The sequence below is a fragment of the Vidua macroura genome, chromosome 14, assembly GCF_024509145.1.
Source record: "Vidua macroura isolate BioBank_ID:100142 chromosome 14, ASM2450914v1, whole genome shotgun sequence".
Lineage (NCBI taxonomy): Eukaryota > Metazoa > Chordata > Aves > Passeriformes > Viduidae > Vidua > Vidua macroura.
Window position 1 is genome coordinate 14846905 of NC_071584.1, and position 17204 is coordinate 14864108.

The 17204-nt window shown below is 43.7% G+C and overlaps 1 protein-coding gene across 1 annotated transcript in view; it reads left to right on the forward strand.

Annotated features, from left to right (window-relative positions):
* The first annotated feature begins 1098 nt into the window (after window positions 1-1098).
* The window catches only part of MSN (moesin), a 41098-nt gene continuing 24992 nt past the window's right edge, over window positions 1099-17204 (forward strand). The window contains exon 1 of the mRNA XM_053990204.1: window positions 1099-1208. Coding sequence (XP_053846179.1) covers window positions 1197-1208 — 12 coding nt within the window. The 5' untranslated portion in view covers window positions 1099-1196. The remainder of the gene's footprint in view (window positions 1209-17204) is intronic.

Consider the following 17204-nt stretch of genomic DNA (forward strand, 5'->3'; position numbering starts at 1 on the left):
TTTTCATCCTTGAACTTGGTTGCTCATTTATATTCTGTGATCGTGGGTGTGGCCTTGGAGAAGCCTTGAAGACCAGACGTGACTTGCCAAGCTTCAGGGAGCCACAGTCCCTTGGGCTTCTGAAGCATCTGGAACTTGAGAGGGAAGCTGTGTGCTCATGTCTTTACAAACAATTCGATGGGTGAAGGTATAGATATTAAAGTCCTTGAAATGGGTCTTAATGTCTCTGCTAACTTTGGGCAGCAGGTTTGTTGCAGATCCCAGACAGCTTGGATCCTGAAACAGTCAAGTGGGTCTGCACAAGCTTGAGTTTCTGAACTTTGGGGTAAAATGACAGGTTCAAGGGGGGAATACACGGTAGGCAGTTCGGGAAGGCTGTGCCTTCCTAGTACCTCAGCCAATGGGGAAAGGAAGAGGGCAACGTGCGGCCGGGAGTTCAGGATAAAAGGAGGCTGCGCCCTCCGAAACCTCGAGAGAAAAAAACGTGGGGATATGTGTGTGTACCAGTGGATTCTCTCCCTTGATTCGAATAAAGTTGCAGGACTCCCCTGCCTCTTTTATGGAGACCGGCTTATCACAGCGTGATTTTCCGTACAAACTGGAAGTGTACCTTTTAATCAAACAGGTGGCGTGAAAACCGTGTACAGAACAGCACACTGACCGGCCCCAGCACGGGCCGAGGATCCGGGGCTGGCAGCCCGCTGAGCTGCACCTGTGTGCACACGGTCTGGCTAACAAGGGACAGAAGCATTGGTCACAAGTCAGTGCTGCGGTCTTACTTTGAACAGTGCAGTCGCCGACAAAATAGCATTATTTTCTTAAATAATGCTTTTATCAAGAACCAGAAGTCCCAATGACACCGATCCGCGCAAAAACTTGTGTGACCGGGGCTGCCTAGGCACTACTTTACGGGCGCTGGAAGCCCTCGGCTCCTGCACCGACGGGAATGTGCCGCAGCCCCCGCCGCCCCCGAGGCCGCGCCCCTCCGGGGCCGCTCCGCAGGGACCGCCCGGCTCGGCCTTCCCGGGGCGGGGGCGCCGCGGCTCCAGCCCCGCACGGAGGCGGCCGGGCGGGGCCGGGCGGGGCCTGGCCGGGCGGAGAGGCGCGGCGCGGAGTCCCGTTAGAAGCAGCGCGGAGCCCGTGCGGATCCCCACCGGCGCAGGAGGAGCGACGGCCGTGCCCAGCCCGCCGGGAAGATGCCGAAAACGGTGGGTGCCGCCGGCGCGGGGCAGAACGGAGGCCCCGCCGCGGGGTCCGGGCGGGGGCGCGGGGCCGGGCGGGCGCGGCCTGGGGGCTCCTCCCGCCTGGGCTCGGCTGCGCCCCGGCCGGCGGCGGCCGCCGCAGAGGGAGCGGCGAGGAGCACGAAGGAGTCCCGGGCAGCGGAGCCTCCCGCCCGCCCCTCCATCTTGTGCTCCCCCGCCCGAGGGGCCGCGCCCGGACCGCGGGGTCTCGGCGCGGCGGGGCCGCCTCTCCGCCCTAAAATGTCCGGCGGAGCGCGGCGGCGCCGCCCGCCCGCGTGTGCGCCCGGAGCGCGGGGGGAGCGGGGCGAGGCTTCCGAGAGCCTGGTGGGAGCGGGTGGCTGCTATGGCCGCCTCGTGCGCGCCCTGAAGAGGAGAAGTTGGGGCTTTCACAACTTGCAGTTAGTCAGTTTGGGTTGCCAGGGAACCTTGTCCCAGCTTGACTCGAGGTATTTCTTGGCTGAAGAGATTTTGGTACTTTAGAAAGTCTAGTCAAGTCCGTACTTGACTCTCCTCGCAGCAGGAGTTCGGTGACTAATGAGGAGCATGGGGTTTTTCCATTTAATTTCTCCTGGTTGGAGCGAAAGAATTAGTCCCAGCTCTTCATTGATAAAACAGGAAGGAGCAGGCTGGAAGTCTCTGGATGTTTCCGTACCGGAATGATCTGAAATGGCCTAAGAAAATCTAATGTTTAAGCTAAGAGTCTGTGGTTTACATAAAGGAGAGGGGAAAAAACAAATCCAAACAAAAACTTACCTCTGTGCAAATCGAAGTTGAAATGAAATTCACTGTGATTTTCTTTTCTTTTAATAGTTTACTTTTTTTACTTTAGATAGTGAATACCTATTTGATTGACAGCTACTTTTCCTGATGTCTTAAATGCCATCTCTGATAGCTAGATGATGGTTGTTATTATTTAAACATCAACGTCTTAAAGGCTATCAAATCTCAGCCTCTTCAAGGTTAAGACAGCATTTTCTTAGGCTTTAGAAGCACCTTCCATCAAATATTAGTGACTAGTGAGGATTTATTTACTAAAAAAGCTAACATACAGGTTACAAGTTCAGTAAGATTAACAGAAATAGCACAAGTTAGGGGACATCTATGTAAAATGCAGCTGAGACCTTCTAGCAGAGAGTTTACAGTCGTGATGAGTGACTTTTTTTAGTGTGGCTCGGCCAAGAAATCCTGAGCAAGAGAGGCTTGCGGGGCGGGGTTCCCAGCACCAGGCTGAATCTGAAGGCTGGCTGCGAGGTGCTCATTGCAGCCTCCGCAGACACACCCTAGGCTGGATTCACCTTCTCAGTCTGCTGCTTTCTGGTTTTGACAGAGCAGTTCTGGTTTTGACAGAGCAGTTCTGCTTTCAGAGCTTTTAAAAACTGGAGCAGATAGAGAAATGCAAGTGTTTTGGTGTAATGCTTTGTATTGCACGCTGAAGGCTCTACAGAGAGCGGTTCCAGGTCTGTGCCTGTTGCCGTACAGAGCTGCAGGCCTGCTGCTGTATCAGCCTTTGGTTTCCTGCCCCATCTGCTCTAGTTACAGACCCAACTGAAATAATATTTGAAACATTATTTCTTGATCTTTGGTTTGCAGGAACAGGATATGCTGGCATAACTGTATAATCAGTTCTTCATGTGAAATAAACATGACTACTACTGTGCTAGCTTAAGATTTGTTAATAGCTGCTTAATTAACAAAACAGTAAAACGCAAGAGACTTTCCTCAGTCAAGGAAAAAAATCAAGGTCAAATGTGGGTGAAACCTGGGCAGTTAGATGTACGTTTATGTGGGCTTCATCACAAAAATAAATCCATTGTGAAGAAGACAGATGGAGGAAATGTTCTAGGGAACAGTTCTGGCTGGGCAGGAAAAGCATTTGTGTCAAAACTACTTGGTTGGTAGCTCTTATCATTCATCTCACCAGGCTTACAGAAACATGCTGCTGCGTGGCTTAAGCAGCAAAACCTGTTGAGTTCTGAGTCTCTACACCTCCTCAAGCTAGGCTAAATGTTAGCACATGTAGGTTTCCATTTTGTTATGGGAGGTTTGCTATGAGTGACACTAGGCTGTGTAGCACTATTAATAAGAATCCAAGATTAACTCTGGTAACCTTTGAACTAGTGCACATGATTTGCTGTTGTGACATGTAATGGGGGGGTTTGGTTGCTGGAGGCTTTGTAGGCTGTGTAGAAAGTCCATCATGCATCAGCCTGCTGATCTTGCCATACTCTCAACAGGAAACCTTCACTGTTTAATCTAGTCTGGTTTAAGTATTTTGTGTTCTGGAAAGTTTGTGAAGTGTGAACAGTTAAAGCAGCCACCAAAAAGGGCATATAATTCCCCCCATGCTTTGGACTGCAGAGGGTTGAAGTAGTTGAGTGCTAAAAATGAGCGTTGTCAAGCTCTGAGAAGTCTCTCCTCCAGTTGTGCGCAGTTTGTTTATTTGCCATGAGTAGGCTCTCATCTCTCTGTGACTGATGGGTGCAAGGCTTCTGGGATTCATTGACTATTTTGCCTATGCAGGTGCTTACTCTGTGAATGGATGGGCCACTGAATGTGAAACGGGAGCATTCAGCACATGTGAGGGGTGCACTCAACAATCCTTTCACCAGGACTTGGGCAGTTCTGTTTTGGGTAACATTGTAGAGAAAGGGCTTTAATCAAACCTAGTCTTGTGGATACAGAAAGTTTTAGAAGGTAGTAAGGGAAAAGGTGCCAGTCCAGATTTTATGATACCTTAGTTTGAAGCTAAGTGTAGCAATAGTTATTAGGATCTTTAGGGACCCTGTCTGTAGTTTGAATTGATGGGCCTAGTTCCCAGCAGGACTCAAAAGGTCCTAGACGTTTTTTTTTTCCGCGTTGTTCTTTGTATCTTCAAGGTTCTGGTTAGAAGAAAAGTAACAGAGATTGAGGTGTGTATCAGGAGAATCCTCTGGTTAATTAGTTTCTTGTGTCTGTGGCTACTTGCTACCAACTACTGCAACAAGATGGCAGCTATGAATAGAAGGCTACACTTGTTTTGATCATTTTTCTTCTTCTTTTTTTTTTTTCCTCTTGTGGAATTTGCTTGATGTCTTGAAGGGGGAAAGGATAGTGATGAAAACTGTGACTTTAATAGATGGGTGCTTCTCTCCTGATCCTGTTGTGCTATGGAGGAACTCTAGAAGCATTCTAGATGCCTTCTGTCTCATTTCATGACTGACCCATTGGTGCTATCTCTTCCTTTCCTCACTCAGTACGACTTGGGAAGCTTGGTGACACTGATCCAAGTTTGACATGTGTGCTAACTTTTTAGGCAAACTCAATCCATTGTATATTTCTTCTAATGCCATCAGATATATGACTTGCTGTAAAGAGGTGTGTTTGAATGTTCCCAAAGACCTTTCTTTATACAGAAGTGTTTCCCCTGTTGGTGATTTTCAGATGATTTTGTAGTTCAGAAGCAGCAATAGCTAAAACATGCTGAGTTTAGGGTGGAACCAGGTAAACTACTGAAACTGGGAAGCAGTGAATTATCTGTAGCTTTATACCTACCATGGGATTTTGCAAAACAGGAAAGGCCTTTGCACCCTAGCTTGTATTCTATTCAACAGCTTGGTCCCTAGGTTCTGCAAGAATAGCAAAGTTTTACTTCATGTCATGTGAAGCAATTAAGCTTGACAGTGAACAAAAGCTTCTGTTTGGTACTTTTAGACCTTCTATATATTAAAGTTAAACAGGGATTTAAAAGCACACCATTGATGAGAAGCAAATATTCACTTTGTTTTTACATACTGGTAAAATCTTCCTTTCTCATCTTATGGCAAGCCCTGCCCCTGACTGGGTGAAACCCAGCAGTTATAGTGGTTTTACACTTTTGTGAGCAAGAACTGTTCCAAGTGCCTGATCTGAATTGGTAGTCATGATCCAGTTCATAAAACTTCAAGGTGACAATGTTACGTATAAGAGTGCTTATCATACAAGAGGTTTTAGAAGATTAAATGTCTTAGTTGAGTCCTTTATTTAATTTTTGCCCTCTTGATTTGTTGCTGGAGGCAGCTGAACAAGAAGCAAGTTGGTGAGGTGCACCCAATAAAAGAGGCCCCAGAAAAGCTTTAGGTCTGTTGCTTCTGCTGTAAGAATCCTATGGGGAACAGGGTGCTTCCTATCAGGGGTTCACCATCACTTGCTTCTTGCAAATATCCTGTTACCATAACGTCTACAAGCAGCAGCTTTTTTAAACCTTCAGGGCATTGCAGCCCTTTCCTTGGGGTGATTCTACCTTGTGTGATTAGTCACCCCTGAAGTTTCATTACAATTCTTGCTTTACTCATGAGGATGGTTCATAAGATGTCTTAATATGGACTCGTTTATTTTGAAAGGAAATGGCATCTCTGCCTCTAGAGGAAACTTGGTTCAGTTGTTTTATGTATAATGTCTAGTCTGAAGCTAAGTTCTCCTCAAAAGCTCACTAAGTCCCTAGTAGCTGCTTGAAAGACAGCTGGTGAACCGAAACCGAAGGATTCAAACACCTTCTGCTTGTGACGCTGGGTGTGCCGGGGGACAGCGCCCTGCTGGCCTGGCCACGTCCCTGCTGATCAATGGCTGCTCCACAGAGAAGCCCCTCTTCCTCCACAGAGGTGGCTCTGGCTCTGCTCCAGGCTGTGAAGGAAACTGACTAAAAGCTTCCTCTGGCTGCGTCATCTCCTCGACTCTTTCCTGGCTCGGTGCAGCTCGAGCAACCTTATTTGGCTGACTTAATTTCTTTTTTTTTTTCCCCTTCTGTGCAGCAAGAGGGCCTCCCTGAATTTGCACAATAAAGCTGTTATCTGTGCTTAATCACTGTTCTGAGAACTATAATGGCGTTTGTTTGAAAAGAGCTCCAAGATTTCAACTCCTTGGATCTCTATCATTCCTGTGCCCGGTTTTCCTTTTGTCTGTTTGCTCAGTGATTATACCAGAAACCAATTTCAGCGAGGAGTCTGCTGCCACTATTGGAAAAGAGGAAATCTCTCTCTACCCAGGAATAATCCAGGGCAATTAACTGATGTAAATTAAGAGCAATAGTAAGCAGCCAGTTAATTGCTTGCTTTTCCCTAGGGGTATTTGGGAACAGCGTGTATTTGCACAGTCCAGCCAATAATACTGAATTAAGTTTGTTTTTATCCCATCTGAAACTTCCAAACTAGGCTGAAGTCTCTAGGTTGATGGAAGGCTACTCTTTCAAACATCTTTTTGTTACTTTCCTGTGGCTGTTTCTAGGTGGAGCATTCAAGTGTTTTGGGGGTTGTGGGCATAAAACCCACCCTTCTGAGCCCAGTAGCTAATGCTGACTGTAAGGTAGTGTTTAAAGCAAATACTTGGTGGGGAGGCAGGAAGAGACAGTCGCTGGCAGGCTTGGTGGTTATAAGACCACAGGATCATCTACAACTGTTTGGAGGTTTAGAACCTGAAATTGCAGAAGTTTGGGCCTTATATTGACAAGAGACAATTATGGCTGCAGCAACTGTGGCTATCAATAGGTAGGTGATCTAGTGCTGCTTCCTTCCTGTGCAGCTGTGAAAGGATATATTCACTTCTGTGAATGTGTGATCCTCCAGTGCGGTAGTGGGGCAGTCAGAAACTCCTTGCCTTTGTATAGCAGTTTGTTGAACTTAAATGGGGAAAAAACTTCCTTTGAAGATGTTTTTAAAGGCATGACTCCTGCAGAATGCTCTTTCCTAGTTGTACTAACATCTCTGAAGCTGCAGTAGTAGCTGAGGAAGCTATTGAAAGATACAAACTGTGGATGAAAGAACGTTGATCAGTTCTCATCCTATTGCCAGGCTAAGGAAGAGGAGTACTTGGCCATGCTAGGCCTCTTTCCCTTTGGCTGTTGCTGGTTGATGAATAGCTATGGGAAAGGGCAGAGGAGTGCCCCTAAAGGAGGAATGAATGAAAAAGTTCTGAATCTAATCAGCTGTGTAGAGAAACGTGTAATTAGGCAAGAATGAGATGACTGACTAGAAGAGGGAAGAGACATTCCTTTCTCTGCCAGCTGTGATTCTGTGTAGAGTAAAATGAAATCTCAAAAGAGTTCAGAAAGAATACCTGAAGCAGTGAATCAAGTGCCATGGTGTTCATGGTCCAGACTAAGCTGTATTCTTGCAAGTTTCTAGTTCTCTTTTGTTTGTTTCCTAGAGGAAGGCTTCTCAGGGACAGAATTTTACTGTTCTGGAGGATGAATACTGTAAAAACTTGCTTGTTGTATTTTTCTTTTTTTTTTTTTTTCCTGTTTGTTTGTTTTTTGGTGGGGCAGTGGGGTTGTTAAATTGATATTGGAGAATTTGGCATGCAACATATTTGGAACAGTTACTCTGCCATTGTATACCTTCCTATATTCCTGAGGTGGAATCACAGAATCAGTTTGGTTGGAAAAGACCTTTAAGTCTGAGTCTAGCTGTAAACTGATGACTTTCTGCAGCCATGAAACAGTTTTGTCTGTATATCACTGATATTTACTATTCTCCTTTCTAGGCCCTTATCAGAGCATTTTTTCTCTCTTGATTGGGAATTTAGTTATGGTGGTGAAGTGACTTAGTTCAGGAAAACCCTGCTATTGCAATCTGATCAATCACTTAGTCACAGCATTTCGTAAATATATTTGGTTTTATATAACATAGGCTAATAAAGCATAGAATTCTAGGCTAACTACTGGAATTCCAGGCTAACTTTTTCCTTGCCATAGCTTTTCAACTGTACAGTACATTTGAAAGGAAAACTTTAGCCTGGAATTCCATTGTGCTTGGTTACAATGCAGAAACTGAACTGCCAAAGAAATGATTAGGATGAAGTGTCAGGATGCTTGACACACCTAATGGTGTGGCTTTTCATTCATAATGTCTCTAAGTATATAAATATGGCATAGATTTTATTTTTTTAATTCACTTTTCATGAGCAGTATACTCAAGAGGGCAAAAAAAATTTAGTTCCTCAATATGTTAAATCTATTTTCAGGCAGTTTTCTGGCTGGACAAGAGGGTTTTGGTTGTGTATATATTTTTTTTTCTCTCTCTCAAAATCCAGAACTGGATATCTTCCTGACAATTGTAGTCTACAGGACTTGCAGAATGTCAGTAAGTGGTTCTGAAGGCACACTGGAAGAAATAAGGCAGTTCCACTGCTGACAAATTCAAGCAATATCAGGTTGCCCAGTAAAATGTTTTAATTCAAAACCCACACAATACTTGGTGGCCCAATACATCTTATTTGAAAAACAATCCTGTTAGTCAGAAATGATAGAGAAGGAGGGGCTTGTACAGATGTATTAGAAGTAAGTGATCTGTAAGCAAATTCTACGTAGACACTTTAATGCAGATAACCTCTTTGGACTGGATGTTTTTGCTGTGTTTGATGCCCCCCAGGGGGTGTTTTGCCCTCTTGTCTACAAGGGCACAGTGCTGGCTGCTCCTGAGCCTGCTGCTGACCAGCACTCTCAGATCCCTTTCTGCAGGGCTGCTCTCCTGCTACTCCCCTCCCTCTTTGGACTTGTGCCTGGTATTACTCTGATCCACGTGCAGAATCTGGCATTTGTTCTTTTTAAATTTAATGCCACTGATCAATCATGCTCTGAGTTATCTAGATGCCTTTGCAAGACCTTGTGTCCCTCGAGTGAGTCAGCAGCACAGCCAGTGCTGGTATTGTCAGTACCTTTGCTAATGGTGCATTCAGCTCCTGCAATCCAAATCATTGATAAAAATACTGAGCTACACTGGCCCTGTTATGGAGACCTGGGGAACACCACTGGTGACTGGTTGCCAGCCAGACACAGCCCCATTCCCTGCAGCCCTCTGAGTCCTGCTGCCACTGGTTCTTCATCCAGCACACTTTGAACTTCCTTATCTTGCAGCTGAACAATTTGTCCAGAAGGATGCCATGAGAGACCGTATCAAAAGCTTTACTAAAATACTGAAAAACTACATCCACCACCTTTCCTTCATCCATTGAGTGGGTGACCTTATTGTGGAAGGATACTAAAAGCCTTGGTTGTGCCTGATGACTGCATTCTCTTTTAAACACTTTCATGTCCTTAAAATGCCTTTCAGTAGCACCCAGTAACTTGGTTAATCTAATTACTCTCAGACTTCTAAAACAGATCTGCAAGAAAGCAAAATTGCCTGGAAAGCTGGAAGGATTAAAAGAAACTTGCTTATATTGTAGCTTATAGTGCAGCTGAGACAAGAGAATACTCGGTGTTTAAGCAATAGGAATGTGCAATATTGTCACGTGTTTGCTTTGATGTATGGTTTGTGTGTGTTTTGTTTTGTTTTTAAAATCGGCAAAGTTATCATTTGGGAATGTCACTAGATTATATTACTCATTGTATTCATATGTTCCTCTAAGTTTTGACAGCAGTCATTAATGGAGATGCTGCATAGCAGGCATAAGAAGGGTGTTGCTTCTCTAGTGTGTCTCTTGTCACTACTGTATGTTGCATCTAAATGTTAAGGAATGTCCGTGGTCTGAGATGGGATTGAAAGCTTAAGTATCAATAACTGTTTTGCCAACATCTGTTTATTTAATTTGTTCCTATGTGCATCTCAATATTAAGGAACTATAAAACTGCTTTTGAAAAAGTGAGTGATTAACTTCATTTGTTTTTTTGGATAGACAATGAAGGCTTCAACTGAGATGTATTGAATCCAGTGGGTGTTCATATTCAGTGTTCTGTAGCTACAGTTATCCTCCTACAGTGAAAAATCAGGATCTGAGCTTGCCTAAAGAGAAATCTGACTTCTTCTGTTACTGAAAATGTGCTGTTTGAGCTACTGGATTTTTGTTGCAGCATCTGTAATTTTCACTAAGGCACACTCAACATGTGAATTTGTTTGCATTGCTGAAGTACTGGAAGCAGAGAGCAGTAAAATTATTATGTTCTATGACTTCACTATTCACAATCCCCTAGACAACCAGAAGCTGCTGTATGAACTGTTAGGCTGCTCATTTTGTGAGCTGCCTCAAAAACTCTAAGGTTACTGGTAATTTGAGCAACAGGGTCAGAAAATACTAATATTACTAAAAATGTCAGGAAGTTCCCAGTCCATGGTTGGGACTGTGGAAGGCTTGAAGAGTGTTATTATTCAAGACTATGAAATGCTTTATCACTAAGCCAAGAAAACATTTTGATAAGTGATGTCTTAGTCCTCCAGCCTGCAGCTCCATTGTGCTGATTTTGTTACAGAAGCTGGACTGTAACTTATTCTTTGCTGTAATACTGAGGTGACATACTTCTGTTGTTGCTATGTTAGTCCTTCACTTCAAAAACTATCAAGGAACCCCTCTTACCTGCAGTTGGTATTGAAAAAAAGCCAAAGTATTGATTTAATATTTTTTGGTTTGCTTAAAACACTAAACTGTACCTGAAATTGATAATATTCCGACCCAATTATGACAAACTGGGAAGCAGCAAGTTCCTGAAAATTAATTTTCTTACTCTACTTGTAATGACTTGCTGCTGCATGTGTCTTGGGCTCTGTGAAATCTATGACATCAATGTCTTCTGTGCTGTATACCCGAGGTTCTGTGTTGACAGCATACATGCAGAAATGCAACTCTCAAAAACCCCCAAGTTAGGTTTTTTTTTTCCTTTATCCTGCTCTGTGATTTGTTACTAACATCTCAGATTAAAGGGTGACTGCAAGAGGCAATGCAATGCATTATGCTCAGTTTGAATACCCTTTTGAATACCCTTTTGCACATCCAGCAGTTTAGGGTAGAGATCTTTTTTTTTGAAAGGGAGTCCATGCCAGCATTTTCAGCTGTAAGAATATATCAGTATAGTAGTGTTGTAATGAATCTACCAAAAGACAGAGCAAATAGGACTAAGTAGCTTCCAAATCACTAAAAGATCAGACCAAAATGAACAGTACTTGCTTCAGCATCATGCACAGAAACACAATGCTATCTTAGTGTTCTGACAGTGGTAAATAATCAAGTAAAAATCTGACAGAAGGCTGTCCTGCTCCTTTGCTGCTTCAAGTTCTGACAGGTTTAATACATAGGCTTTGTTGCTTGCTCTGTACTTGATTCACCTCTGTGCAAAGTCTCTTCTGCCCCTAAGCACCCAAATGTATTTTAATCAGAGGTGACCAGCCACTTCTCCCATGGCTAAGTTTTGAATGTCTTTAATATTGCAAAAAAATGCTTGGTGAGTGTCTCTTTTTTTTCTCTATAGAACATCTTAGACCACGTGCTGCATTGCTCTGTGCTTTCAAGTTTTTCCTTGTCTTTTTACAAATGGCTTTGTGCAAATGCTCTGGACTCAGGAAAGTTTGGCATAGAGGACTTTGCCATTAAATGCTTTTACCATATTCAAATGACCGCTTTGATTTGGCAGTGTTTGGAAGGATTTGACAATAATTGTGACCTGAGAGGATTCAGAAAGTCTTATAAACCCAGTGATTTTGCTGCTCTGCCATTCTCTTAGAGAAAGATGGGTGATTAGATTCATTAATGTGGATCTATCCATTTCCACAACAAGCCTGAGCAGGAGCAGTTAGCTGCTCTTACAGCTCCCAGTGTTCTGAAGAAGTGCAGTTAGGGGTAAAATATCTGCATGCAGGAACATTGATGGAGCCCCTGATTTTGATCAAAGTTGAATTCATGTCTGCCAACCCTATGCTGCTGTACCTTAGCATATTGAAAAACCTGAAAACATAAAACAACCCTACACCTCAGGTCTTGGTAAGAGCTAAACTCTCAAGTTGACTTCTGAGTGTTCTTTGCAGAAGGCTGGTTTTCAGGCTCCCTGCCTCTCCTTAGTCTAGTGAGTTTTACTGTTTGCTTTTTTAGGTTATATCTGCATGTATATTGACCATTCAGGAGATGTGCTCAGCCTCTGGCTATTTCTCTTCCTACTACCCAGTTGAGTTTCCCAGATTTGACCTGCAGCTTTAGGAAGACCACTAACAGTTTGGCTTATCTGCATGTTTGGCTGCATAAAGATAGTCCATAACATCTCTGTAGAGGAGAATCAAGGATCTAGATATTGAAACTGCAATTCATGTGAGGAAATTACTCTTGCCCACTTGATACAAGAAGTCTGTTTACATTAGTAAGTCTTACTTGACCATTGACATTCCTAGACGTTCAGCAATGTCTTCATCAATGCATCTAGGTCTCAGGAGTTAGCTGAAGTTTATCAGGCTTTCTTTCTAAAATAGCCCCGTTTCAAACAGTGTATTTCAGGAAGTGCATGAATGTGAACACAAGAGTGTGGATTTAATTGCAGCCTTGGATGGACTAAATCAACTTTGTTGCTTGCTTGAGAGCTTTGATGGTTTGCTGCCACTGTGAAGTTTTGCATCAGTTCTGTTCTGAAGCTCAACAGAAAATGGGGTTAATGGCATGTATAAATGTGGCTTGATGGTAAATCTCACCAAGGGATTGTGTATCAGAGCTGCTGCAAAGGATAAAGGATGCCTGGGAGTGAGGAATAAGAGTGGTTCAGTAGCTTGGTCCTTCTTGTCCAGCTGTACCCAAAAAACCATCTTGCCCTTTCTCTTCTATGGCCTGTAGCAGTGCCCCTGTGTAAATGCAGTGAATAGGACCAATGAAATTATTCTGCTGGAGTATAAATAACAGACAAATTATTCCCACCCTGATTCACCCTTTTGAATTCCTACTTGTGGTGTAGTTGTGGAGTACAAGAATGAACCCAGAGGAGTGATTGGGAGGGTGCAGGTTGTTTGGAATGGCTTTCTGTGGTGGTGGATACAGACACTGCATGTGCTGGCACTGCTCTCCTCAGCTCCTGTGCCCCTTCAGGAACCTTTTGGGACACGGGGTTCTGTGTCGTGGTGGTGTAGCTATTCTCCTCTGCATTAGGAAAACTCAAATGCTTGAACTAGATGGAGCTTAAAATAACAAAGAATACTTCAGCAATCACAAGGTGATCTTTTATAAACTGTGGACAGTCCCAACAGAACTATTTAAAATCTAAAATAAGTTGGTGGTGAGGGAAGCAAATATGGGCGGGGAAACTGAATATTAAAAAGAAGTGTAGAACTGAGCCATTTAGGGGAAATCCTGTGTTTTAGGGAACTGTGACCTAAATAGATATGAAAATGCAGCCAGCCTAAATGAGACCCTGTACTGAAAGGAAGTTGCAGGATTTGTCTAGCGTGCTGGAAATGATAAAGCTGAAAATCACAGGATGATGAAACAGCTTTAGCTCATACTTGACTGTGCATGTAGTTAAATTTGGAGGGATGGCTCATAGTCTGGGCAGTCAGATCCCACAGTAAGACTGTGTTCTAGCTCCTAGAAGTCTGGCCATTGTTCAGAGGTTCAGTGAGGGCTGTGAGCTGGCCAAGAACTTGATGTGCCACACCCAGGCCGTGCTCTGGGTGTCTAGAACAGGCAGCCCTATGTTCAGCTCCCCTCCCTGTAACAGAGCTAAACTGCTAGGAGTCTCTTAGTTGAAGGCCAGAGAGAAGCACGTGAAACAGATAAGCTTGCTCTGATTTTTTATCTAAATGTGAGTCCTAGAAGGAAGAGCTTGGCCACAGCAGTTCTCTTCATGCTTTTTTCCCTGTGGAAAGTGTCTTTAGTGATTAGCAGTGTTGGAGTGTAGCAATTTTATTTGTCCTTGATTCCAAGTTACCTCTGAAACAATTCTTAACTGTAGATGAATTTAGAGACCTTTACATAGGAATTGAGTATTTAGTCTATAAGCTCATGAGCCTCAAGTACTTACTGTACATGTGATATCTCAATGCAGGTCACACTTGTCTTGTTAGCATCCTGTCTTGATCTTGTTTTGAGCTCCTTCCAGCAAAGTAGGTGCTTGTGATTTTGGCAGACATTCATTGGATGCTATGTTTGGAAAGCTCATTGGCTTTTTGGGAACATATCTTGGCTCTCAGTCTTGACTGATCAGCCCTTTGAACTGGGTCTTTGCAACTGTTAAATGGTTCTGGGAAATTCCCTGCCCTTGGCTTGAGGATGGAAGGGGAAGAACTGGACAAAGGGGAGGTTGGGGTGGGGGAAGAGTTGCCTTCTCAGAAAATCTGAAGTGCCTCTGATGGTGGTAGGGAGTGCAGGAACTGTTTTGGTGGTTGAGTGACTGCAGTCACAGGCAGGATTATAACACCTTTGTACAGTGTACAACATAAAGGGGGTGGCACAAAACTCTTGTTTGTAACCTGTGAGTAGGATTGCCTGGGAGGAGCACGCAATAGTCTGAGGAATGTCACCCATACCACCATTCAAACATGCCCACTGCCTGCTAACTGCCCTAAGGTTGAAGAGCTTTAGCAAGGGATATGGTTAAGCTCTGACATGTGAAGTACAACTGCCAACCCTACTATTGGTGTACAGAGCCCATAATAAGTGTGTATGTTTCTCCAGAGAAAAGCTCTTCTCACAGGCACAAAAAAAAGGTGTTTGCAAAACAAGCAACCTCCCCAAAACAAAACCCAAAGCTGCAGAGATTGTGAAAGTTGAATGATGGCAAATGCACGTTGCTAAGATTTTGCTTCAAGTTTTACCTGCTGATCCAGATGTTGTGGAAAAGGGGTCAGGGATTTTCCCCATGGTATTTTAATTTCCTTCTGGGTTTTGACTAGTAAAGGATGTTCTCTCTAAGCAGCTCAAACAACAGGTACAAAAATAGTTATTCCAAGTGCTTCTTCAAACTGATTCTGAAGAAACAGAAAATGGCAATGTTAATTACTTGGAACAGCTACAGGAAAGCAAAGGGAGGTGCTTGAAGAATCTATTTATGGAAAAGGAAATGGCAAAAATAGAGGAATTGATCCATTGCACAAGACTGGGAGTAAGGAGTGTAATAAGTGGCATACAAGTATCTGGTCTTGACGGTAAATGTGGGGATCCACCCATGGCTCCTTCTACTGGCTCACTACTCTAATCTTGCAACTCCTTTCCTCTAAGTGAAACTTGTTTGCCCTCTAGAGAGGATGGCAAGCTGCTAATAGCCAGGGTGTTCAAGCCCCATTGGTAGGAGGTGACTGGTTGAAAAGTAAGGAAATACATTTAAGTAGCTTTAACCTGGAAACATCATTAATGATATTGGAAGCCATGCTGTGTAGGCAGTAGGGGGATTTTAATAATAGTTTTGAATTAATAACTTTGTAGTAGTCTTTGTAAAGTAGAACCTTCTTCCTGAAAAGCTTGCCAGCCCAAATCAGATCACTGATTAAACTGGGGAAATGATACCTCCAGAGATCTAAAATGTGGAGTTCTCCAGCCCTATGGAGCCAGCATTGGCACAGCCCTGGCTTTGAGTGCCTGTGCAGGGCACTTATGAGCGTGTGCTCGCTGGTGCTAAGGAAGGAAGGAAGGTGTGCAGTGAAACAGTGATTGTGAGAAAGCTGCAAAGCTGGGGCAGGGTGAGTGAGTGAAGGCAGCATCTAAAGTAAGGTAACTGCAGACAACAGACCCTTTGCAGGAGGAGTAGGCTTTTTAAAATTTTTCTTGTGAACTCTGTGAATGTGGTTTGAAGGAGACCTCATTTTTAAGAGAAACTGTCCCTGAGGGTAATAAATCTGATTCTCTCCCGTTTGAGGAAAAAAAAGGACTCTGTAGTTTATATAAAGGTGTCTGAAGCAGACTCCCTGACTTGATATGAATAGCTGATCTCTGGACTGATAAACATGTCCTGCAAGGACGATCCCCTCCACTTAGTGATCCTCTGCTCAGGCCTCTCTGAGTACCAGGTATCAATCATGTGCAAAGGAGGACTTAAACAGGAAGGTAGCTGTGGCTTCTCACACTTGGTCTTGAGAACCAGATAAGCAACAAAGTATTGCTGTGTTGCTGTGGGCATTGGCAGCAACTGCCTTCAAGGAAACTGATTTTTTTTTTTTTTTTAAATTTTTTAAAATGCATTCCTGATTACCACTTGCTGCATGGAAGAATTTTATTTTCCTTCTCATCACTGTGAGATAAGCAGTACAAATTAACATAGGAATATTTTAAGATTAACAGTCAAATAAATATACCAGGGCTCTGACACTACAGTATGACAGGGTTTATATTAGAATAAATCACTTGGTTTCCTTTTTTGAAACTGACCTTTAGTATTGTAGCAGATTTTTAGTTACAGACACATACACACACACAGAGAAACTATTCTGAGTTTGAAGGGACCCACAAAGATCATCAAGTTCAACTCTCAAGTGTATAATGTGTATTGGGATTAAAACTGCAACCTTGGATGTTATTAGTACCATGCTCTAACCAACTGAGCTAATCTCATGAATCACCTCAGTCAGTTTCTTGTCTTTACCCTTTTCAAGAATAGGGTTGGGGTTTCCACCATTGGATGCAATAACTGCTCTAAACCTTGTCAGAAAACTTAGGAAATGCAGTTGCAGTGGGCACAGAATTGGCTTATTTTGAACCCCTTTGTTAGGTAAAGCAGAAATCTTCTGCTCTTCCGAGCTCCACATAGGAAAGCTTATCTTTTTTTATGGCTGATGGGATGTAATTGTTTCCCCCCTACCCAGTGTTTGTAAATTGGTGAAGGTGAGTTTTGCTGGAAGCTATAGGCAAGCACTGGAGCATCCCTTGGTGTCTCTGCTGCAGTGAGGTGTTAAATGCCACAGATGATACAGAGCATATCTGCCCAGACACTGCTGCTTCCACCCTTTCTTAGGTGCTAGTGCTTCTAGTCTTTGTACAATTTTGCAAGCAGGCTTCTAAAAGCTGTGAACTTTCTTGGTCTTGCAGGCTGGTGCTCTGGCCTGCTTCCTCTTCCTGTCCCCAGCAGCGTGGCTCCTGAAGCTGTGTGGGTGCTGTGGTTTGTTGCCCACACGAGCCATCTTGTCTTGCTGGGGACAAAGAGCAGTTGCTGGTGGTGGGGATACAGCTCTGGTGCTCAGGTGTGGCTCCACAGCAGCTTCTTGAATCCAAGCTGGCTTGTTGCCCTGTTCCTTCACAAGGAAGGAATAAGACCATGTGAGCACAAATTTAGTTAGATTTAGC